The sequence below is a fragment of the Mauremys reevesii genome, linkage group 10 (genome assembly GCF_016161935.1).
Source record: "Mauremys reevesii isolate NIE-2019 linkage group 10, ASM1616193v1, whole genome shotgun sequence".
Taxonomy (NCBI): Eukaryota; Metazoa; Chordata; order Testudines; family Geoemydidae; genus Mauremys; species Mauremys reevesii.
The window spans coordinates 35112237-35138798 of record NC_052632.1 but is presented as its reverse complement, the minus strand read 5'-3'; the positions used below and the strand labels follow the sequence as shown (position 1 = coordinate 35138798).

At 42.3% G+C, this 26562-nt stretch overlaps 1 protein-coding gene across 2 annotated transcripts in view; it reads right to left on the bottom strand.

Annotated features, from left to right (window-relative positions):
* TMEM266 (transmembrane protein 266) overlaps positions 1-26562 on the bottom strand; it is an 88460-nt gene that overhangs the window by 24415 nt on the left and 37483 nt on the right. For both annotated transcript variants that reach the window (XM_039490454.1, XM_039490453.1), the window contains 2 exons: positions 24919-25034; positions 7448-7634 (listed from right to left, as the gene is read on the bottom strand). In XM_039490454.1, the coding sequence (XP_039346388.1) occupies positions 7448-7634; positions 24919-25034 (303 nt within the window). The remainder of the gene's footprint in view (positions 1-7447; positions 7635-24918; positions 25035-26562) is intronic.

Below are 26562 nucleotides of genomic sequence, written 5' to 3'. Positions count from 1 at the left end.
CCAGAAAGATATTCAACATTAGTACATTCCACACAGCTATTCCTACCCACAGTAGAATTCTCAGAAGTGGCGTACCTTGCAGAGACTAAAACATGCCAATTAAACAATAGGCCTATTATTCACAGGTTTAGCATAAGAATTATTCTGCTATGGAGGCCGAACAAGGCTGTCACCTCACAGAGGTGACAAGCATGAGGCATGTTGACAGGGCCATTTTGGAACACTTTCATGGTATGGTATGGACAGAGCACTTCACTCTCCTCAATGCCACCAGTAATTACTTCACTTTAGAAACAAAGGAAGGCAAAAAACAGTTGTGCAATAACAAAACCAGTTTGAAAATGTACATTGAAAGCTACATGAGTTGCCAGTGCAGAAAGTATTCTCCTGGTGTATGTATGCACTGTATGTCTTTGAGGAAGTCTGTGTCTCTGAGGTGCTGTGTGTAACATGTGATGCAGGGTTACCTGACTTATTTTATTGAATGCTGCTGAAAATGGTTACACAAAATCCAGTGTAAATACCACAGTGCAAGCTAGAGCTGCCCCCGAGGAGCTTTAACTTATGCACTGTCCCATAAAACTCACATGCAGGGAAATGAGCAGAAGTCTGAATGCTTTTTTATTCTGTAACACCGCATGGTAAAGTAGTTGATACTGAATGTTTCCATTGTTCCTTATGAACAAGGGAAATAAGATTAGCTTTGGCAGGAACACCCCATTTTCCCATGCACTAAGTTCTTTAGCCAGCTAAAGCCCATTGGTTTGACACAATTCAGGGCCCTCCAAACCTGGAAAGATCTTGAGAGGTCCACAAAAATAGGTTTGTCAGAGTCGTGTATTATTCATGCCATTCCCTACCTTAGCTGCTATCGGCATTCCCATGTATTCTTCATAGTTCCTAGATGCCATGATATGAACCACCCAAATATATTAGTCTGATCAGAAGTGGTTTTGACAAGATAGAGAATTTAATGAAGAGGGGCATAGTTGGGAGAAGATGTAGATAAAATGATTCTTAAGACTGGTTGACTTGCAGGGCAGTTTGCAACATACAATCCTGGGGCCAAAGGAGCATAATCATGTATAGAAAAAAACTGTGGGCTTTCTGCCGGACAAAGTAAGGGCTGTGGAAAGCCCTGCATTCAGCAGAATCAGTGCAGTTTTGGGGGCCAAGAATGGAGAGTATGTGTTCATCACCTGCCCTAGTATGTAGGCAGGCTTCCTGGTATGTGTGGGAAAAACAAGGGATCTGGGACTAACTGGATTTCCCTGCCCCTGCTAGATAGATAGAATGTCCCAGCTGCAGTAGCACTTTGGACTATTGAAATGCCCTTTCTTTGTCCCAAGAAATTACATTGAAATTTTGCTGAGATCTATTCTATAGAAATTGCTATTGCACGGGTCAGGAAAATTTTGGCAGCATGCCAAAACAATAACTGACAAAGCAACAACAGTAGCAGCACAGATTATACTGGGAATGCCTGGGAGATATTGGAGCAGTCGTGAGGAAGGGGAGAAGGATTGGGCTGGGTTCTCTACAGACACACCTGGATGGGCACATGGTCCCAGTGGCCTACCCATCCTCTCTGGAATAACAGCTTTCTCCAGCTGCCAGCTAATACAGTAATTTGTGCAGCAACACTGAAGGTTCAGGATTCAAATCTTGTTGAGGATGCATGATTGGAGGAGAGTTGCTACATTTGTGCATAACAGGATTTGGTTTAACCTCTTTCTTTTAAAAAAATAATATAGAAAATTAAATCTATAAAAATGACATTAAAATAATGTTATTTAAGCTTGCAAAGTTTAGCACTTGAAAGGTAGTAAATGGCAGATTTACCGTTGTGCGTGCAACCTTAATTTGGCCCCCTTGTGTGTATGCTTATGACATAGTTTTTAATTACATAATCACACACTATTTTTCCATAGGACCCCTGCTTCATTCAGTGCACTGGGCAACCTCAAAAATGGTGTTTCCAACTTTAGGTTACAAAGTCAAATACTTGAAATGTTAATTTAACATAGTTTTTTGTACACAATATAGGATTCAAAATGAAAATCTTTCCTTTACATTTTCAGTTGATTCCCTTGACATCAGAGATTACTTGTAGATTTCCAGCAAGACCACTTAATTCTAACATAACAGTATGATATTCAGGAATAGAAAATGTAAAGTAGCAATCGTTTTTATTATTTGCTGAATGTATGTTTTCAAGGTTTCAGTAACAAGCATTAATATCTATAAGACATATTGCAATCTATTTGAAGTCACTATAATTTAAGCAATTGTATTTATCCTATGCACAACTTTCTTCAGTTCCAAATGTAACCCTCAAGGAACATATGCATAAATTATAAAGTATCCTCCTGGGGAAACCTCTGAAATCTGACAAAAAGGAGGAAATGCATTTATGGGGCAGCATACAAACAATCCACTTTCTGCTTTTTCTAAATACAATTTGAAAGCTCAAATAGTTATTGATGTAGACACAGCAGCAAAACGAGGACAGATCCAGGCATGGAATTAAGTGGCAGGCCACAACTTTTTATTAAACTTTAACATTAGAGAGGGGTGCTACCTGCCCATCACCCATATTCTCCTATATCAGGCATTTAATTAGTTCCAATGCAGGGGTTACAAGACTCATTACCATATAACCCATAATGTGGGGTAGGCTCTCCTCAGCCTACCCTCAAGGAATCAGCATTCTCTGACTCCAGCACCCTTCCTCTCATGAGGGGGACAGCAGGGTGGGAACCTCAGCCCGCGAGGGCTACAAGGCCTGAACCTATCACATGAGCCCAAGGCCCACCACCAAAATTCCAGCTCTCCTACGTCTGGGAACCCTTCATTTTATTCTCTTAACCGTACTGGAAAATGGCCGCATATAAACACCAACAGTTTGGCACTATGCACATTCATACTTAACCCACTGTGGCTCGAAGGTGTTGTGAGGAAGGCAAAAAACTCCATGGTCCTCCACAACTGGCCCATGGGAGAAAAAAAATCCTTCCTGACCTCCTAAACAGGCAATCAGCTAGACCCATAGTATCTGTCAGGCTGGGTTCCCATTCCTAGTTCTGGTGGATAGGGTGGGCTGCTGAAACGGAGCTGAAAGAGACTCCACATGGTCCCTGTGCTGAGTTAAATCCTGGGAGCTGCGGAATGCTGGCCAATCAGCACCCCTCTCCCTTCTGCTGGCCAATGGGTGCCAGAGACTCCCAGGGGAAGGAGCTACCTATTGTCCCCTGGCAAATGTTTCCCTCCCTTGCCACTGGGACTGTGCCCCTTTCACTGCTGTCCCGATCAATTTCTCCCACCCACTGATTTGGGTGGGTGACATATAGATAAATTGTGATCATAATTGCAAATTAGTAAAAAGAAAGAACAAAAACCAAAATACCAAAATATTTAACTTGTTTCATTGTTACTAATTTAATATTTAGCAAAGAACAGGGTATTATTTGACAAGTTTTGGGAGCTCTTTTGGGCCTTTAAGTTAAAACCCTATGCATACTGAATTCTGTGTATTTGACTGAAAGAAGAGTTCTAATTGAAATGGATTAATATTGCAATTCTCCATTCTAGAGGTAGTGACCATCCCACTAAAATTATCAGGCAAAATGCCAGAGGGGGTCTAAAAAGCACATGGAGAAAGAAAAAAAGAGATTGGAACTGGTATAAGCAATTGATGTCCATATATTCACAATAAAGTTAATAGATTTCAAGAATGCAGACTATAGCAAACTTGGGATCTAAGGGGAAAAACAATTCAAGAGAGTTGGCAGTTTTTCAAAGAAAAATTATTAAGGGAACAAGAGCAAACAGTCTCACTGTGTAAGAAAGATAGGAAGTATGGTAAGAGACCACCCTGGCTTAACCAGGAGATCTTCAATGATCTGAAACTCAAAAAAGAGTCCCACAAAAAAGTGGAAACTAGGTCAAATTACAAAGGATGACTATAAACAAACAACACAAGTATGTAGGTACAAAATTAGAAAGGCCAATGCACAAAATGAGATTAAACTAGCTAGAGATATAAAGGGTTTAAAGAAAACATTCTACAAATACATTAGAAGCAAGAGGAAGACCAAAGACAGGGTAGGCCCATTACTCAATGAGGGAGGAAAACAATAACAGAAAATGTGGAAATGGCAGAAATGCTAAATGACTTTTTTGTTTCAATTTTCACCAAAATGTTTAGTAGCGATTGGACTTCTAACTTAATGAATGCCAGTGAAAATGAGGTAGGATCAGAGGCTAAAATAGAGAAAGAACAAGTTAAAAATTACTTAGACAAGTTAGTTGACTTCAAGCCACCAGGGCCTGATGAAATACATCCCAGAATACTCAAGGAGCTGACAGATATCTGAGCCATTAACGATTATCTTCAAAAAGTCATGGAAGATGGGAGAGATTCCACAGAACTGGAAAAGGGCAAATATAGTGCCAATCTATGAAAAGGGGAATAAGGACAAGCTGGTGAATTACAGACCAGTCAGCTTAACTTCAGTACCCGGAAAGATAATGGAGCAAACAATTAAGAAATTAAACACACAGAAGATAATAAGGTGATAAGTAACAGTCAGCATGGATTTGTCAAGAACAAATCATGTCATATAAACCCAATAGCTTTATTTCATAGGGTAATAAACCTTGTGGATCGGGGGGAGGGGGAAGCAGTAGATGTAGTATATGTTAACCTTAGTAAGGCTTTTGATATTGTCTCGCATGACCTTGTAATAAATGAACTAGGAAAATGCAACCTAGATGGAGCTACTATAAGGGAGTGCATAACTGGTTGGAAACTATTCCCAGAGAGTAGTTATCAGTGGTTCACAGTCATGTTGGAAGGCATATCAAGTGAGGTCCCACAGGGATCAGTTTGGGGTCAGGTTCTGTTCAATATCTTCATCAATGATTTAGATAATGGCATAGAGAGTACATTTATAAAGTTTGCGGACGATACCAAGCTGGAAGGGGTTGCAAGTGCTTTGGATAGGATTAAAATTCAAAATGATCTGGATAAACTGGAGAAATGGTCTGAAGTAAATAGGATGAAATTCAGTAAGGACAAATGAAAAGTACTCCGCTTAGGAAGGAACAATCAGTTGCACACATACAAAATGGGAAATGACTACCTAGGAAGGAGTACTGCGGAAAGGGATCTGGGGGTCATACTGGATCACAAGCTAAATATGAGTCAACACTGTAACACTGTGGCAAAAAAAGCAAACATCGTTCTGGGATGTATTAGCATGAGTGTTATAAGTGAGACACGAGAAATAGTTCTTCTACTATACTCTGAACGGATTTACTTCAAACGGAGTATTGTGTTCAGTTCTGGATGCCACATTTCAGGAAAGATGTGGACGAATTGGAGAGAATCCAGAGAAGAGCAACAAAAATGATTAAAGGTCTAGAAAACATGACCTACAAAGGAAGATTGAAAAAACTGGGTTTGTTTAGTCTGGAGAAGAGAAGACTGAGAGGAGACATGATAACAGTTTTCAAATACATAAAAGGTTGTTACAAGGAGGTGAGAGAAAAATTGCCCTCTTTAACCTCTCAGGATAGGACAAGAAGCAATGGGCTTAAATTGCAGCAAGGGTGGTTTAGGTTGGACAGTAGGAAAAACTTTCTGTCAGGGTAGTTAAGCACTGGAATAAACTGGAATAAACCTACGGAGGTTGTTGTATCTCTGTCATTGGAGATTTTTAAGAGTAGGTTAGACAAACACCTGTCAGGGATTGTCTACATAATAGTTAGCCCTGCCTTGAGTGCAGGGGACTGGACTGGAAGACCTCTCGAGGTCCCTTCCAGTCCTACAATTTATGATTCTATTCTCCCAAATATTTTGAAATTTTGAAAAAAAAAAATCCAGTACAAAAGTTTGTTTTATCAGCTTTAACATCATTATGTGGGTTATGACCTCATGTGGTAGAAATGTTATGGAACAGATGCTTCTATTAGGTCCAGATGGAGAGTAAAACCCTGCCCTATATTGTATATTGCCCTATATCATCTCTTTATATTCATACGCTTGCTTCACAAAAACCAACACTCTTTAGCAATATACTGACTTCCAAAAATTGGTACAGATCTCTTTTTATAACCAGGGCCATACAACCGTTGTAACACACAATGGGATAAAAGAGCTAGAGGTACCTTTAACACCCGATGCAGGTCCAACAATCACAATGCCACATTCTATGCCTTTGAATGTATGGTGAGGGTGCCATGTGAACAAGATCCTGTTTCCATAACAAGAACTGTGCACTGTGAATTATACATTCACAGCTCATGTCATGAAAAGGCACCTACACTTTTGGTGAACATATTACTTATTCCATTTCAGCAAGCTGACACATGGCATTATGCTCCTTCATTAGTAATATACAGTGCACAGTTATGGGTCATACTAATGTGAAGGTCAGAGTGCTAGTCTCCCAGATTCATGCTCACACCAGGAAAAAGGTAACATCTACAGCCTGTACAACAACAAAGGCTAGATAGAGCTCCTGACTTAGTTTAGGTGTGTAGCCATTCGCCACTTCCCCACACTGAATACATCTTTGTTTTTACTGTTTGCTAATCCAGTGTTAATGTTCACAGAATATTATACAGCTCCCAGAATACTACAGACGATGCAGGGTCTCTATGGATGCCTATGTTTAAAATTAGGTACCAAAGCGAGGGTGCATAATTCCGCATCTGGGTACTAAAATCAGACACATTCATATTAGGGATGTGTGTATGTTTATATATGTCTGGTAATTTGGAGAAATAGGGTCTTCAACCTAGGTGACCATGTTTAAAAACTGGGCTCATTAGCACAATAGGTCAAATAAATCCCTGATGTAATGGTGCTGATGACATCAGGGACAAACCTGGCCCAACATATTTAATTTGTTATTATAAAAATCCATATAAAGAGTGTTTCACTGTAAATATTACTATTTGACTATTAATAAAAATACTTTGAGACCAGGTTCCTCCACAGACAGACAAGCAGATGTGAGATGTGACATCAATTCAAAACTGCCCTGTGCCTGCTTCAAATCACAGAAATGTGGGTGGCCCCAAGGCTGATAATGTTTTCCAATGTTCCTCCTGATTTCCATGCTTTTATCACTGAGCGAATAATTCTTTGCCAATTCTGACTTGGCTGCTGCACTTTAGTGCTTGTCGGATATAAGCATCAGAACCATGAAGGAGAGCATCATAGTCATTTTCTTCCAGGGTCAGTTTATTGGCTCTGGCTGGAATTTGTTCACAAATAGAACATCTGCCACTTTGAAGCAGACCTGGCTTCCTTGCAAATGGGGAAGTGCAGTCTCCAGGGAATGTAATCAATTCACTTGTAAAATGAGAATAATCAGTGAATTCAACAATTCCATGTAAGGTAACAGCAGAAGCAATTGGCACCATACATAGCACTCACCTCGTGGTGGTCGTAACTCGGTGATGTTCTCAGTGGCCTCATCATCTGAGTCTCCAGTTGCCACTACCTTATATCTATTGCTGCTCTGCTTGCTCAGCATGTGGGGTACTTGCAGCGCAGCCTCCCTCTCAGCAGCTAGGTCCAGATCTTGCTGAGCTAGGTGGGCTCTCAACTGCCTAATTTCAAACTATGGGAAAAACAACATAAAATGATGTGACACAAGTAAACCCTACCTGGAAATCATTATTCCCCAGAAATGTAGTGTTTAGATTAGCACACAAGCTATTGTTTGGTTGCCTGGATGTTGATTGTCTTCTAAGAAAGGTTGGGGGAAATTGTATTCATTCAGTTTGGAGATACACTTTGGGGCAGTTTCTTAAAAGAAAAAAATGTCTAATAAAAGTGTGATCTCCAATACAGGTTTCACTGTATAATCATTTCAACCATCATTCAGGGTGATTCCTGTTATTGACACACAGCTCTAATATCTGGACTTTGCACTGATGAATTCCATGGAGGGGATTCTCCCCACTACACCCAAGGACCTCCTCCCTCAAACAACTGAACCACAGCAGTTCTGCTGCAGGCAAGGCCCTCTAGAACTGCAGGGAAGGGGGCAGGATTTGACCCATTATTGCTATTATTTTTTAATAAGTTACATCCGATGCTGGGCGGCACTGTGTACAATAAAAGTGACAATGATCGAAAGGCAGAGAGCTAGAGAGTAGCAATCTCAATGACAGAACCAGTATATTTCCCTGTGTTTGACAGACACATGCCTCCTGTGATGCAAGAAAGAAATCTCCCTCCTGGCAGGGACAGGAGGGGTCCTCTGAATCCTCATTTGAGGGCTGAGGATTTCTTCACTCCTTCCTCTGCATTACAACCCCCACACCCAAGCCACCACAATTCTGAGGAAGGAATGCATTGGGTTGCAACTCTTTCAAAACATGGAGACGTACGGTGGTGACCAATATAATTCTAATTATATTAGAGGGAAAAGAAAATTAGTGAAGTGATAGGTTAATGCATTTCAATTTTCCAGCATTGTGCCTCTTAACTAAAAGATCTGAAAAGACTTTGCATGGCCGAAAGGATAGTCTTACGGTGTACACACTGCAATGCACTTGTCACTACACTTTTATAACTGAAGGGAAATTGGCAACTTAGCTCTTAAAAACTTGCGTGTAATGGCACGTTAGCTAATTGAATATGGCTCTGGCTTTCCTCTCCGAGATGCTGACTCAAATCCATCTTGCTGTCAGATTATACATGTGGTGGTCCTGGTTCATTCAATGTAAGGCAGGACTCAATTCATTCTATAGTGTACATTCCACTGAGTCCTCTGTTGAAAAGCCATGATTCAGCATGATTGTCAGGCTATCAGAGCAATGGTCTCCATTGATTTAGTATGAACACTGGATTAGTGGTCAGCTATAGAGAGAAGTGCTAGGGTGACCAGATGTCCCGATTTTATAGGGACAGTCCCGATTTTTGGGTCTTTTTCTTATATAGGTTCCTATTACCCCCTTACCCCCGTCCCAATTTTTCACACTTGCTGTCTGGTCACTCTAGGGTTCTTCCAGGCTGAGATTCATGTATTACTGGAGTGGGAAATGGACAACAGCTTCCATGTACTAAAAAAAGATACCAGACTGGCAGCCCTGGAGATTGAAGTCTTCTACTCACTGTACAGGGAGGGGCACTTGGCCTGTAAGACACACATGTAAGGAGTGAGAGAGTCATTTAGTCTCTATCCCCTGTCACTCCTTGAGCGCTCCACTGAAACTTCCAACAAGCATATTGACAGTAGTGGTTTTGTGGCTACCTATTAACTAAGGCCATGTCTACACTAGCACTTATGTCAGCAAAACTTTTGTTGCTCAGGGGTGTGAAAAAACACACCCTTGAGTGACATTAGTTTTGCTGGCATAAGCACTTGTGTGCACAGTGCAATACTGGCAGGAAATATTCTCCCACCAACATAGCTATCACTGCTCGTTGAGCTGGTTTTATGATGTCGATGGGAGAGCTCTCTCCCACTGGCATACAGCAGCCACACGAGCAATCTTACAGCGGCACAGCTGCTTCCATACAGCTGTGCCCCTGTAAGCTTGTAAGTATAGACATGGCCGAAGAAAGAACAGGACAGGGACCACCAACTCCTTTCACAATAGCTTCCTACTTCAAAAGCCAGATGGTGATAATGACTTTTCATAAATGCCAGTTTGGTCCAGATATGAACCAACAATTTACAGATAGATTTATAGAAAGATTTTACATTTCATTACCAATCCCCTGACCTCTGTTTTCCAGCTTAGATACTACAATGAGCAGGTAGATAACAGAGAATTTCAACTTTCAATACTGAATCTTTAGAAGAACATGAACTAAAATAATAAAATAAAATCTCGCAAAATTTCATCTTTAAAAAAAACACACAAATCAGAGGCGAGAAACAGATTATGGGGAACATTTACAATGGCATTGCTGTTCCCTTTCTTTTAATCTTGTTCATGACTGACTGGAAAACAAAAGCCAACTTTAATTTAAGCTCTTTCAGAAAGCAAACAGAGTAAACTATTTACAATAAGTAAACAACATGGGGAAACTGAGGCACAGAAACTGACCCAAGGTCACACAACAAATCTGTGGCAGAAATGTAAATAGAAACCAGATCTCCAGACTCCCACTTCTGTGCTTTAATCACTAGACAATTCCACTTCCTCAAAGCAAATCTTTATAACCTAAATTGGAAAAATTCATATCTTAGCTGAAGATAAATATTCTGACTGGTGAGTGAAACTGGAGTAACAAAGATAGTGAAGAACAGTAATTTGGGTGAACAGTGCAATATTGCTGATAAAGTAAAATAACAGAAGTGGCTTTACTGCCATCTTATGGCCAAAGGACAAAACCACACACCACATTGCCAGCCCTGCTAAAGTGTCCACCTATGTATTTCTGCAAAACATCTAGTTTTATCTACCTCAGAAATCTGTACTTGATATCTCGGGTAGTGTGGAAAGTTTCCCTCCCCTGTTTTTGAGGCACGAGAAGCATACACAGGCCTTACACACTTCCCCGACAATATGTGAATCCCTTTTTATTGCTCTTTGCAAATATGATCTGGTTGTTTGTCCTGTTTTCACTCTTACCTCTATGCTGGTTCAGCTGGGCTAAAGACCAACATGGAGGATCAGAGTGGCTGTTAAAGGAATGCACTTAGAGGACCAGATGCTTAGCAGGTGTAAATCAGCATAGTTCTATTTACTTCAATGGAATGCATGTGTGCTGAGCAACAGTACACAGAAATGTAGAAGTTAATAGCAGAAATACTGATGACTCCCACACATACAGAAACCCACCCAGCTATAAAGAGTTGAGGTAGGCTCACTCCCCTCCCCCCTGCATTTGGAACTGTCAGCATCTGACTTCCCATTCATCACTCCCATGAAACTTGTGCAGTCATTTACTTCAATGGAAAGTGGGCATAAAATGCTACCATTTGTCTGCTATAGCTTTTCTACCACCAAGGCAGAAGAGTGAGCGCGTTGTATTAATGGTCTTTATGACACTCCACTTTGTCCATTATTTATGTAAGGTAACCTATACAGTTTGGCCAACTGAGATGTAAACCCTTCAACTGATTACTGACAACAGTAAATAAGATATATGAAATTCAGTTAAAATGTTTACAAAACAAAAACAATCTATTAATTTAAATTAGCATGTTTGAAAAAAGGGAGGGGGGAAATCACCATTTAGGGATATTATAAACTAATACTACTATGAAAAACAAATGGATATTTATTAAAATATTTAGGGAAAAATAAAGGATGAGACATGACATCTTCTAATCATTTTAGCTCACAAATGGGATTTACCCAAAAGATCATTTTAAAATTAGTTACATCCAAATTATTCAGCTAGAGAGATTACATAACTTAATTTTTTGTTGTGCTTTATACTTAAGATAAGACATTTAAGATGCTGGAATACTGCTATAGGGTTTATTAAAATAGGTTTATCTAGTATAAACAAGCCAATAACAATAAAGGTCACTAGTAGTGAGATGGTTCCTATCTATCTTCCTTATTTTATTATCTTAATTTTGAGTTTAACTGACTATTAAAGGGGTTTCACCCTTCCTTTATTTTCAAAGAAAGTTCTCAAACTATCAGGCATGATGGCGGGTGATGACCGTCTTCCAGGACACTCCAGAAGTTTCCATCAGATTTGTAAGTAATTATCTTTTTTGCTTCTTCCCTCTAAACCTTTGCTTTGATGGGATAAGTATTCTAGTATCAGAATTTCTCATACTTTTTGATACCACTCAATAGATTTAGAGGACAGTCACTCCTATCCACCACTTTGCCGTAGTAATTTTAACAACAAAAGGAGTGATCAATTCTTTATGGCCTTTATAAGATACAGAGTTTTCAAGACAAGTTAATATAAATACTAAGGGTTATCTGACAGTTGACACCCTGTTATCTCCTTTATGGAGTCTCCAACAGCTTTCCAAAATGTCTTAATTTTTGGGCTTGCTTTAACTAGGTATGTTGTAAAACCAGCTTATTGTTTTAACTAGTTATATTGTGGTAGAATCCAAAGGCCGCAATCAAGAACAGGCTCCTATTGTCCTAAGTGGCTGGGGGGAAAAACAAACAAAAAAAAATCCCACACTGGAAAACATGGTTCCCACTCCAAACAGCTTACCATCTAAGAAAAACTTTTATCTAAAAGGAACCAGGTTTCCAGTAACTTCAGAAAATACAAGGTAGATCACAATTCATTCTAGACCTGGTAGAATCTATCTTGTTGTCCCACTGTCTGAGAGTCAAAACTTGCAGGACTTTTTTCAGCTGTACCTCTGGAACTTTCATAGGACTTGGGTCATATGCCTCTTTTGAAACAGTAAAAGGGACTCTGGCCAAACTTAAACTCACTCAGTGTGGATAATTTGTTATGTTTCCACTATTATTTAAAATATGATTTGTTATAGTAAGGATGGGTTTCATATTTATATGTGCTGAGGTGTGTAAAATCAATGTGTTTCAGAGATTCATAGACTTTAGGACTGGAAGGGACCTCAAGAGGTCATCGAGTCCAGTCCCCTGCCCTCATGGCAGGACCAAATACTGTCTAGATCATCCCTGATAGACATTTATCTAACCTACTCTTAAATATCTCCAGAGATGGAGATTCCACAACCTCCCAACCAATTTATTCCAATGTTTAACCACCCTGACAGTTAGGAACTTTTTCCTAATGTCCAACCTAAACCTCCCTTGCTGCAGTTTAAGCCCATTGCTTCTTTTTCTATCCTTAGAGGCTCAGGTGAACAAGTTTTCTTCCTCCTCCTGATGACACCCTTTTAGATACCTGAAAACTGCTATCATGTCCCCTCTCAGTCTTCTATTTTCCAAACTAAGCAAACCCAATTCTTTCAACCTTCCTTCATAGGTCATGTTCTCAAGACCTTTAATCATTCTTGTTGCTCTTCTCTGGACCCTCTCCAATTTCTCCACATCTTTCTTGAACTGCGGTGCCCAGAACTGGACACAATACTCCAGTTGAGGCCTAACCAGCGCAGAGTAGAGCGGAAGAATGACTTCTCATGTCTTGCTCACAACACACCTGTTAATGCATCCCAGAATCATGTTTGCTTTTTTTGCAACAGCATCACACTGTTGACTCATATTTAGCTTGTGGTCCACTATAACCCCTAGATCCCTTTCTGCCGTACTCCTTTCTAGATAGTCTCTTCCCATTTTGTATGCGTGAAACTGATTTTTCCATCCTAAGTGGAGCACTTTGCATTTGTCTTTATTAAACTTCATCCAGTTTACCTCAGACTTCTCCAATTTGTCCAGATCATTTTGAATTATGACCCTATCCTCCAAAGCAGTTGCAATCCCTCCCAGTTTGGTTTCATCTGCAAACGTAATAAGCGTACTTTCTATGCCAACATCTAAGTCGTTGATGAAGATATTGAACAGAGACAGTTCCAAAACAGACCCCTGCGGAACCCCACTTGTTATACCTTTCCAGCAGGATTGGGAACCATTAATAACTACTCTCTGAGTACGGTTATCCAGCCAGTTATGCACCCACCTTATAGTAGCCCCATCTAAGTTGTATTTGCCTAGTTTATTGATAAGAATATCGTGCGAGACCTTATCAAATGCCTTACTAAAGTCTAGGTAAACCACATCTACCGCTTCTCTCTTATCCACAAGACTCATTATCCTATCAAAGAAAACTATCAGATTGGTTTGACATGATTTGTTCTTTACAAATCCATGCTGGCTATTCCCTACCACCTTACCACCTTCCAAGTGTTTGCAGATGTTTTCCTTAATTACTTGCTCCATTATCTTCCCTGGCACAGAAGTTAAACTAACTGGTCTGTAGTTTCCTGGGTTCTTTTTATTTCCCTTTTTATAGATGGGCACTATATTTGCCCTTTTCCAGTCTTCTGGAATCTCTCCCGTCTCCCATGATTTTCCAAAGATAATAGCTAGAGGCTCAGATACCTCCTCTATTAGCTCCTTGAGTATTCTAGGATGCATTTCATCAGGCCTTGGTGACTTGCAGGCATCTAACTTTTCTAAGTGATTTTTAACTTGTTCTCTTTTTATTTTATCTTCTAAACCTACCCCCTTCCCATTAGCATTCATTATGTTAGGCATTCCTTCAGACTTCTCAGTGAAGACCAAAACAAAGAAGTCATTAAGCATCTCTGCTATTCCAAGTTTCCTGTTACTGTTTCTCCCTCCTCACTGAGCTGTGGGCCTACCCTGTCCTTGGTCTTCCTCTCGCTTCTAATGTATTGATAAAAAGTCATCTTGTTTCCCTTTATTACTGTGGCTAGTTTGAGCTCATTTTGTGCCTTTGCCTTTCTAAGCTTGCCCCTGCATTCCTGTGTTGTTTGCCTATATTCATCCTTTGTAATCTGTCCTAGTTTCCATTTTTTATATGACTCTTTTTTATTTTTTAGATCATGCAGGATCTCGTGGTTAAGCCAAGGTGGTCTTTTGCTACATTTTCTATCTTTCCTACCCAGCGGAATAGCTTGCTTTTGGGCCCTTAATAGTGTCCCTTTGAAAAACTGCCAACTATCCTCAGTTGTTTTTCCCCTCAGTCTTGATTCCCATGGGACCTTACCTATCAGCTCTCTGATGTGCATGACTGAAACATTACTGCTCTCGTTATTGAGGAAAAGGGGTTTAAAGCCATTTTCTGTGAGATTAGGCAACTCCTTTCTTCTGTTATGAACCCTTTTTCTGGTGTGATACTGGGCATAGTATTTCTTACCATTTCAGCCTATAGTAACTGTCATTGACTGAGCAAATTCTAAGCCAGAACATTAATTGTCTCAAGATTCTTAATATTTTTTAAGCCTGTGATTTTGTTGATAGTTACACTGATTTAAGAGAAATTGCCTTCAAATTCTGATTGGCTTTTGAAACTATCCAATCATTCTGAAGGATTTAACAAAGGGAGTAATAACTAGATTGCACATTTTGGAGGTAAAGCTCATTACTACATTGTTGGGAGAATTAAACTAACTTGCCCTTTGCAAAATTAGTTGTACATGCTGCTATAACACAATTAGTGATGCTTTGGCTGTAAACAGAAAAGTAAGAATTAGAGTGCATTACAATACATATCCCCACTTAATGCAATGCACTAGGTAATTATTTATAAACAGATAAAATGACAGAGACCAATATGGAACTCTAGGGAACATCTGCCATTATCTGACTGGATTTATAAAGAGTGCCATCCATCCTGTCTATTGTTGTATAACACTCATATAAGAATCAAGAAGGGACAGAATTAGCAGTGAATCATATGGTATTTCTCTTTAACAGTCCAGCAACGGAGTATGATTGACAGAGCCTTGGAGAGATCAATGAACACTTTAGCCAGAAGCTAGCTCGTGTCTAATGCACTAGCATTAATTTTGCTCAATTCTATTAGTGCTGTTTGTACAGAATGCCCTGCCCTAAAACTCATCTGCCACTGGGATACAATCCAATGTTTATTTCCATTAGTTTAGCCATTGTTGGTAACAATAAAAATCAGGAGACAGTTGCAAACTAATGATTTATGGTCAGAATGAAACACAGGATGACCTTGGCTGCCTGCCATTCACTAGGAAAATGACTGGTAGTTAGAAATAAATTAAAGTTATTGCAAAAGGATAACATAAGTTATTTCTCTGATAGGTAATTTTACCAGCTAAATAGCCATGCCATTAAACTAGCAGCTGTTTTACAAATTACTAAGTTAAAAAAAAGCCTTAGCTTCCATAGTTATGGTTTTAATAATGATGAAAAACCCAGTGCTACATGGTTTGACAGAAGAGCAGCTCTTGTGATATGACTGTATTTGCAGTCTTGGTTGGATCATAAGCTGAAGCATTCTTAAGCAGGAATTTACGCAAGAAAATTCATAAACTGATGACCTATGACCAGAACTGGTAGTGGGATGGAAATTTCCTCACAATTGACACCAAAGTTACAGCTACACCTTTCTTGATTGGAATTTACTCATTAATGAAAGCTTTGGATTCATTTTTTATTTTAAGGTAGTCTAATAAAACTGTTTCACCTGCAACTTAATGTGTTTGTTATAATATTTACTACAAAATTACAATGGGCATAGATTAACCCAGTCCATTTTATAAATACTTATTATTGTGAGTTCTAATGCAGTTATGTCATGTCAGTATTTTTAATACTTTCTACCTTGACTGCCCTCTCTTTTAATTGTAGCTTTTCTAACATGTGGGGACTGAATAAAATACCAGAAATTCAAACAATTTCAGCGGGACACTGACAAGGTCAAAATAGTAGTGTATGGTACTTTAATTCATAAAATATATTCTGACTTTCAAATGTATGACCAGCCAAAATTCAACATCTGGAAAGAGTTTTTTATGTTTGCAAATGTATGTCTCTTATGTCATTCCAGAATGGATATGTATTTTATAGATGTGATACCTGATCATCTGCCAATCTCCCTTTCCCCCTTTAAACTTCCCCCCATAAAAATAAATATAATTAAAAGAGCAAGTCAATATTCAGATGTATATTTTCTGTTTCTTAATTTTTTAAAAACAGACCTCACTGTTACATCTGCTCTGTGATCTATTCTATAACACATTTACAAAAGATAAATTTTACACACAACTTACTATGTTATGTGCAAAGTGGTAGAATGTGATCTGTCCATTTTACTCTCTTTAAAACAGAATGTGTCATATTTATAAAATCAGTCTCACTCTGCTTCCCCCACAGCCTTCCTCTCACTCCAGAGGTTTGCTGTCCCAGTCTCCTTTCTCCCTTGACTTTCAGTCTTGCAGTATGTCTACACTACAAAATTAAGTCGATTTTATAGAAGTCGATTTTTAGAAATCGATTTTATACAGTCGATTGCGTACGTCCACACTAAGCGCATAAAGTCAGTGGAGTGCGTCCTCACTACCGTGGCTAGCATTGATTTACGGAGCAGTGTACTATGGGTAGCTATCCCATAGTTCCTGCAGTCTCCGCTGCCCATTGGAATTCTGGGTTAAACTCCCAATGCCTGATGGGGCAAAAACATTGTTGCAGGTGGTTTTGGGTACATGTCGTCAGTCACCCCTCCCTCTGTGAAAGCAATGGCAGACAATTGTTTCATGCCTTTTTTCCTGGGTTATCCATGCAGACACCATATCATGGCAAGCATGGAGCCCGCTCAGCTCACCATCACCGCTGCTGTTGTGGGCAAGTCTACTGTGGGGGCTGCTGTGATCCAAGTAGCCAATGCAATCATTGACGTTCTGTTATCAAGGGTAGTGACTCTGGGAAATGTGTGGGCCTTTTTAGATTTTAGGTGCATCATATTCCTGTCCTTTGTCACTGGTGAAGAAGTCTTGCAGCCATGAATTCCAGTCTGGTTGGCGCTGTAACACCCCATAGCACTTCTGTGGTTGACATATGTAACATTTCCAGAGCTCTTGCTCTTTTGCCTTCGCTGAGGTACCTTGCCCTACCTGGACCTCCAAGAATTCGACACAGAAGCACCTGCAGCAGCTGGCATTGCTACACAGCATCAGCTCCTTGCCTTCGCAGCAGACAGTGCAGTAGGACTGCTAACCGTCCTCGTCTGACATGTAGTTTGGCCAGGGGTTCTGGGAACATCTTCCCTGCCCAGCTCCTAGCAACCTCCAGGGCATGGTGTACGGCTCCACCGCTTCCGCTGCAACTCTGCTCTCCTCCTCCCCAGTGACAAGCTCAGGGTATACATTCTGGTCCTCCTGGGTGCTGCTGGCAGCAGACGGTGCAGTAGGACTGCGAACCATCCTCATCCACCACTTCCGCTACAACTCTGCTCTCCTGCTCGGGGGATCTGTTCATGAAGCCTGGACAGTAGTAAGGAGCAGTTCAACTATAGGCTGAGCAAGTGCAGAATGGTGGTAGAATATGCATTTGGACGTTTAAAAGCTCGCTGGCGCTGTTGGTCAGACCTCAGCGAAATCAACATTCCCATTGTTATTGCTGCTTGCTGTGTGCTCCATAATATCTGTGAGAGTAAGGGGGAGACGTTTATGGCGGGGTGGGAGGTTGAGGCAAATCACCTGGCAGCCAATTTTGAGCAGCCAGACACCAGGGTGATTAGAAGAGCACAGCAAGGCACGCTGTGCATCAGAGAGGCTTTGAAAACCAGTTTTGTGACTGGCCAGGCTACGGTGTGACAGTTGTGTGTTTTTCTTCTTGATACAAACCCGCCCCCTTTGTTGATTTTAATTCCCTGTAAGTCAACCACGCTCCCCACTTTGAAATAAAGTAACTATTGTTTTGAAACCATGCATTCTTTCTTTATTAATTAAAAAAAAAAAGATAATGGACAAGGTAAGCCGGGTGGGGTGGGGGAGGAGGGAAGGACAAGGCCACATTGCTTATTGTAGCCACACTAAAAATCAAACTGTTTGAATGACAGCCTTCTGTTGCTTGGGCCATCCGCTGCAGTGGAGTAGCTGGGTGCCCGAAGCCTCCCTCCCCCGCGTTCTTGGGCATCTGGGTGAGAAGGCTATGGAACACGGAGAGGAGGGTAGGCGGTTATACAGTGGCTGCAGCAGGGATCTGTGCTCTTGTTGGCTTTCCTGCAGCTCCAACAGACGAGATGCTTCATCATGTTCGTTTGCTCCCCTAACAGATGCTTCATCATGTCTGTTTGCTCCCCCATTAGCCTCAGCATTGCATCCTGCCTCCGCTCTTTGCGCTCACTTAATTCTTTCCTGGCCTCTGCCACTGAATGCCTCCATGCATTAAGCTGTGCCCTATCAGTGTGGGAGGACTGCATGAGCTTGGAAAACATGTCATCGCGAGTGTGTTTTTTTCGCCTTCTACTCTGCGATAACCTCAGGGACGGAGATGATAGGGGGAGCGTAGAAACATTCTACGCTCTACGATTCTTGGGGGACTGCATGGTCACCTGTGCTGCTGAGTTTGCCACGCTGAACAAACAGGAAATGAAATTCAAAAGTTCCCGGGGCTTTTCCTGTGTACCTGGCTAGTGCATCGGAGTTCAAAGTGCTGTACAGAGCGGTCACAATGGAGCACTCTGGGATAGCTCCCAGAGGCCAATACTGTCAATTTGCACCTGCACTACCCCAAATTCGACCCAGCAAGGTCGATTTTAGTACTACTGCCCTCGTCAGGGAGGAGTACAGAAGTTGATTTTAAGAGCCCTTTAGGTTGACGGAACAGAGCTGGTTGTGTGGACACAGTCATTTTTAAATTGATCTAACGTGGATAAATTCGACCTAACCCTGTAGTGTAGACCAGGGCTAAGTCTCCTTGCTCAGTTGGTCCTAGTCTCCCCAGCTCAACTTCCTGCTACCTCCAGTCTTAGTCTCACCTCATCCCCAAGACCCTGGTCTCAATTTACCCCCCTTGCCCCTCTCCCCAGGTTTCTCTCCTGTCCCCTCAGCATTTGAATCAGGCAGCTTCCTCCTCCACATTGCCTGGACCTAGCACAGGGTGCACTGAGACCACAGGAGAGACAGTCTCTCTGCTCTCAGTTCTGGTGCCTGGACTCAGCCTGCAGCAGCCCAGAGTTACAATTCCAGGGCAAGTCCTGCTCAGACCTGGCCTGGAGTGTACTCAGCATGGATGGAATCTTCAGGGAATTTAGCTGCAAAGCCCCAGCAAGTCTTTTTGGATAATGTATAAACTGTGATTTTTCAAAGGCTTAAACCTTGGTCAAATTTGGGCAGATGTTCACAGTGATGGCAAAAAGCACATCCTTGACACACAGGCCACCATCCTGCCAAATGTGAAATTTTTGCTCCAAAGCCAAGGGACACTAGAGCAGGGGTGGGCAAACTTTTTGGCCCGAGGGCCACATTGGAGTTGCAAAACTGGATGGAGGGATGGGTAGGGAAGGTTGTGCCTTCCTGACTGCCCCCCTCAGAACCCCTGACCCATCCAACCCCCCAGCTCCTTGTCCTCTAACTGCCCCCTCCTGGGATTCCCCACCCCTAATTACCCCCTGGGACCCCACCCCCTATCCAACCCCCCTGCTCCCAGTCCCCTGACTGTCCCGACCCCATCCACACCTCCGCCTCCTGGGACCCCATGCCTACCCAACCCCCACTATTCCCCATCCCCTGACCGCCCCCCCCAGAACCTCCACCCCATTCAACTGCCCCCCTGCTCCCTGTCTGCCCCCTGGGGTCCCCCGCCCCTTATACAACCCCCCGGCCCCAGCCCCAGCCCACTTACCACGCCGAGCAGAGCATGCAGAGCAGTATGTCTGGCTGCCACGCTGGCCAGAGCCAGACATGCTGCCGCTCTGCTCAGCAGAAGTGCGCAGCTCCGCCACCCAGAGCGCTGCCCATGCGGCGGCGTGGCTCTGTGGGGGAGGGAGGACAGTGGGGGAGGGGCCAGGGGCTAGCCTCCCTGGCCAGGAGCTCAGGGGCCGGGCAGGATGGTTCCGTGGGATGGATGTAGCCCGTGGGCCGAAGTTTGCCCACCTCTGCACTAGAGGGACACTCAAGAAAAGGCTGACAATTTTTTTTTTTTTTAACATGAGCAAAATAACATATTTTCCCTAACCCTGTTTTGAGAAACAGGTGAACCATTTTGGGTGAAATTTTCCAGAAAAATTCAGCCTGAGGCAGACAGCAGAAATAAAAATTTTCAGTCCCTATGGTTAATGTCTGGCAAAATTATAAGAACTGAAAACAGGGTCTTACAATGGATAGTGTCAGGCAGCCTTAACTACAGGCAGTGCTACCAGACCCATCTATAATAATTTGTAAATCAATGCAACTCACTAACTTCTCACAAAATATAAACTTCAGGAAGAGTACTCAAGTTTTAGTCTGCCTGCTTCTCTCTTGTCCAGATTCTTTAGACTAAACCTGAGCTCCTAACTCATGCAAAACTCACTGAAAATTTTGCCTGAATAGGCAGCTCAGAACTGATCCTCACACACACACACACACACACACACCCCTACCGATGGGGCAAATCCTCAGCTGGTGTAAACTGTTGTAGCTCCATTGGACCTATGGGAATTTACTCTGGCTATGGATCTGCCCCATATTTTTTCTCTCTCACTATATATACGATGCTTTGAAACTTAAAAATAATGCTTTTTCCTCTTTGCATGTGTCTTTTCCAGATGTTACCATCGTAGGGGAACCTCTTTTTATTGGAACTTTTCTGTCCAAAATCTACATAGTTAGCTCAAAAATACGAACACAAACTTTCAAGACAGCAAACTCCAAGGAGAAGAGGTCAGCATTTCAAAAGCTACAAATGTTAATAATGGTGTAAAAGCAGGTGTTCGGAAGCCAGACAGAATTTTAGATGTTAAAGAACATTAAGATATGTTTTCTCAACCACACACTACATACAGTGTCAATGTGATATTATAATGCTGACAGCTTATTCTCCACTCGCTTATGAAGCTGTCAAGGGAGGATGCAGTTCTTGTGTCAATGTCTTATGTTGCGGCAAATTAGTGCATTTACCTCATAATATATAGCTGAGACATTTGTTTGGCACAAGATATGAAAACAAAGGAGATTAGTATGCTGTCATTTTTCTTTAGTATATATTTTTACAGTAGCTGATGTCACCTCGAAGCTAGGAAAGACCCTATTCTGTTTCCATGGATTTACTCCGTCGAGCAATGCAACATTTCTTTTTGTTGGATATACGGGTGTACTAACCATTATAGCACAGGCTAGGGATGCTAGGTTTTGACAGTATTTAACCATACATGAAAGAGAGCATTTGTAGGGCTTTGCTCTAGTTTTCTGATACTTTGCCATCCCTCTAGGCTGTATGTATTGCTTTGTCTTCTGCCCAGTGCTTGGGTGGTGCCGTTCCTGTCTCTTGCTTCAGCCTGGCTTGGGCTGAGTGCCAGAAATGAGCCTATCATCTCTCTTAACAACTGACCCTGTGTTTTCTGCACAACTAAAACTCATAGTGAATGGGAGATTTCCCTGAGTAAGGATGACAGGCTTCCTTCCGAAATTCTTCCTCCTGGGCACCATCAAGCCAAATATATCCCAGAATTTAGCTTTTGTGAAAATAAAACTTTCCCCAAACCTCAGATCAAAAGAAACATTTCCATGAACTAAAATTCCTTCTTCCCGTTCTAGTGAAGAGAGATTTTAACTGAAAAACAAAAAGGAAAATCAAATCATTCCCCTGAGGTGTCTCAAATTAAAGCCTTTAGCCTTGTGCTAGTGTATGAGAACCTAAAAGTGAAATGTATCAGAGGGGTAGCCGTGTTAGTCTGGATCTGTAAAAAGCGACTCTTTGTCGCTTTTTAAAAGTGAAATGTCACACACTCAAAGAAAAAGGGACTGGCTTATTCTTGTTGTCCAATGTTAGAAAAATGAAGGAAGGAAAACACACGCACAAACTGTGAAAGATTAGATATAATGGGACTAATTCTCATTTACTCGAAGACCCTTTTACATCACTCTGTCAAGGAAAAGGGGCCTCACCCAGGTTAAGACAGTGAGAGAGAATGAGGCTCAATACTTTAAGTTTTCATAGTTGAAGGAAACGGAAATGCACTTATTAAAAATGGATGATTTTAACCTGACATTGTCCATTTAGGGAAGAGTGGCAACCAAATAGCGTGGGCTAGAAAATTAGACACTGGAATGGGATTCAGGAAATTGTAGGTTCAAGTCCCCACTGTGTCACTGATCACTGCATGGTCTTGGTCAATTATCACTTCTCTCTCATTTCTGAAATGGTGATAATATTATTTACCTACTTAACTCACAAGGGCATTAGAAGGATAATTAGTTAATGGATGTGAAGATGTGCTAAGCATTGTTACTAACATCTGGAACAGTTAAGGCCCCAATCCTACAGACTTACACATGTACTTAAGAGTGTAAGTTTTGGGAAGTCTGGGGCCTAAGACTTGGAAACTCGTTAAGGCTGAAGTTACAAACCCTGTCCAAACAGAACTATGAACAACAGTCCATGAAAAGAGCAGGCACTGGAAATTTCTAAACTCAGACTATACACAACTCCCCTTAATGCAATGGGAGCTACATTTGTCAATCCGTGATCATAGAGCACTAGGAGACCAGGGGTATGGCTATTCTACAGCAGCTAGAGACATAGCTACGGCACTGCAGCTGTGCCACTGTAGTACTATAATGTAGATGCTTCCTACATTGATGGAAGGGGTTTTTCTGTCTATGTAGTTAAACCACTTCTCCGAGAGGCAGTAGCTTGGTCAAAGGAAGAATTCTTCCATCGACCTAGCTGCATCTACAGTGGGGGTTAGGTTCAGCTAACTACGTTGCACAAGGCACAACATTTTTCACAGGCCCGAGGAGTGTTCCCTCTAATTTTTCCCCATCCATGTGCGGAATGAATTTTGTTATGTGCACCAATATGGAGGTGACGTGTGAGGCGTTTGGTGTGCAGGCTGCCCCAGGGCTCTCTCCCCAGAGCAGCACCTGGGCTTGGGGGGGGAGAGGCGACTCTCCCAGCTGCAGCAGCTCCAGCAGGCCTGGGCTGGGCTGGGGGGAAGGACCCCCCTCCCTGGCAGTTCTGACAGGCCTGGGCCAGGCCAGGGGAGGGGCTCCTCTCCCTGGCCACGGCAGCTCCGGCGGGGCTGGGCCAGGGAAAGGGCTCCTCTCCCTGGCAGCTCCAGTGGGCCTGGTCTGGGGCTCCTATCCCCAGCTGCCGCGGCTCCAGCAGGGCTGGGCTGGACCGTGGGAGGGGCTCCTCTCCCCAACTGCAGCAGCTCTGGTGGGCCTGGGCCAGACTGGGGGAGGGGCTCCTCTCCCCAGCAGCTCCGGTGGGCCTGGGACAGACTCAGGGTGGGGCTCCTCCCCCCAGCAGCTCCGGAGGGGCTGGGCTGGGCTGGGCGACCTGCATGGCCCTAAACAGCCTTCTGCGTGGCTGCACAGCTTACAGGGAACCTAGGGTCTGAGTGATGTAGCTAGGTGAATTTAATTAATAGGTGGAGACCAGGCTCTGGAGTCTCAGTTATCTCATTGATGTGTTGTGTGATCTTGGGCAAGTCACTTCACCTTTCTTTCCCCTTCCACTTTCTATCTGACATGTGTACATTGATTGTAAGCTCTTTGGAGTAGGGACTGATTATCACTTTGTGTGTTTGTACAGCACCTAGCACAATGAGGCCCTGATCTCAGCTGGGGCCTCTATGTGCAATACAATTCAAATTAACTACTACTACAGCAATAAGTTTGATAGGATAGCAATTTTTTTTCTGGTTTAAAAAGCAATTAGATGCTTTACTTAGTTTGGGCCTACTGTATGTGACTGGTTTCTACTAAAATAACCAATTTAAAAGCAAGGAATTTGAAAGCCCATTTTCATGATATTAAACGTCATTCAAAATATTTAGTTCACTGACAAAACCAGTGTTTTCGAAGATAGTACTCCCTCTTAGTTTTTTATTGTAAATGTGTTCATTTGAAACAATTTCTTTTTTTAATGTTGACCTTGCTTTTATTTTAATACTGAATTACTAAAAAATTTTGGACCTGGAAAGATCCTAAAACCTTGAATTGCTCCCAGAAACTAGACAGAAGCTTCTTCTGCAGCATTTTTGAGTTGGTCAAAAGAGTCTCTAGCTGACATATCGATAGCTGATAAATTAGTTATTGAAGTTATTCTCTTCTATTAAAAAAACCCAGTTACTATCCCCTTAAAGATACAGATACAGAAGCAAGGGGAAAAGACCACCTTTCAAACAACAAATGTTCTAAAGTTGTGCCAGTTTCACATATGGGAGGTAAGAATAAGTACAACACAGGCTGCAATTTCCTGAAAGTAGCTAGAAACTTTAACATCCTAGAGAGTTCTAAAGTTGAAGTCTGTCATCTTTCAGTCTTTACAAAACCAGTCTCTTTGACAGACAACATGTAAATAAAAATATAATGGAATTTTTACCCCTTGTTCTTGGCAGATCTGGGTTAGCCTTTCCAGCTGCTCATCTTGAATGACCTTTGCCTTCTCATATTGGTGAATCACCATCTCCATCTCCACTTTCACTGGCAGCACATATGCTGGAAAAAAACAAACAAGTGCTTGAAGAAATTCAGCAGCAGTTTAGCTTATCAGAGGAAATGTCTGCATATATTTTAAAACCAGAAGGAATCATCACAATCATCCGATCTGACTTTCTGTGTAACACAGACCATAGGATTTCACTCAGTAATTGCTCCATGAAACCCAACAATTTGTGATTGAATGTAGCATTTCTTTTGGAGAAGGAATTCGATCACCTGCAACCACAAGGACCCCCGATGTGGGTCATCAGCAGGGTTTGAACCCTGGATGTTAGATCCCCAGCTGCGAACCATCACTTGAGTTACAGGCAAAACTAGAGCTGACATGCATTTGCACTAATGTAGATCTATTCCAGCACTTATCACAGATCCTCTAACTGGCTGGTTAAGAGCATTTTCTGCTTTGTATTCTGCAGCTTCTAGGAGAAGAGCTATTCCAGACCCTACGCATTTTAACATCGACTCCTAAATACAACTGCAGGAAATATCTATATGAGGGAAATAGCAGACTAAGGGTAAGAGTTTCAAAGGTTCAAAGGTACAAACAGCAGTTAGGCACCTAACTCCCTTTGACTTTTAATAGGAGATGGTCGCCTACCTGCCATTTATGCCTTTGAAAATCTTCACCAAGTCACAGTTAAGGCCAGCTCACTTTGTTCAGAATGACTATGCAAGTTTTACTGTTTTTCTTGATGTTCTTCACAACCTGAATCAGATCCTGAACTTTGGTTTCAGTACGTCACCATACAGGGCTGCATTCCCTCCCTTTGGAACTTGGGAGTCCTCAGTACAGTAACTCCTGTAAACGGTCGCACTCACCCCTGTGGCGCCTCCTGCTGGTAGCTCTCCGAATTTAGCTCAGTCCAGCCCTGGAGCACCCTCTGCAGGCCGGTGATCCCCCTGTTCGTAGGCCCCCGTGTCCCTCCCTGGACCTGGTGCCCCTTTTACTCTAACTGGGTCTCCCCCTCTCAGGGGAACCCCCGCCACCACGCTATCCCCACTTGCCTCAGAATGGCTACTGCTCAGTCACTATCGAGCCCCATATCCTGGGACAGACTGCAGTGTCAGCCTTCTCATCACCGGCAACGGGGTTCGGACCTGCTGCTTTGCCTATCCTTAGGTTGCCCCCTGCAAACCCCAGTACCTCTTAGCCCCGTACTAGGCCGCAGGCCTGGGGCTTTCCCAGGCTGGAGCTTTCCCCAGCACCTCAGCCTTTTCCCCATCCTGCTTTACCCTAGGTACTTCTCTTAATGTCTAAGCAGCCAGGCCCATCTCTCTCTAACCACAGAGAGAGACTCTGTCTTCCTGGCTGATCTGGCCTTTTATAAGGCCCTGCTCCTCAGTTTGGGGCGTGGCCCCCAACTGCAGCCACTTCCCCAATCAGCTCAGCTCTGTCAGGCCACATTTTAAACCCCTTAAAACCCCGGAGCAGGGTCCACCCTGCTACACTCCTCATTTAATGTCGTCCCGCTTAACTTTGTTTCAGTGTTATGTCCCTGCTCAGTTAGTGAACATGCTTGTTTAA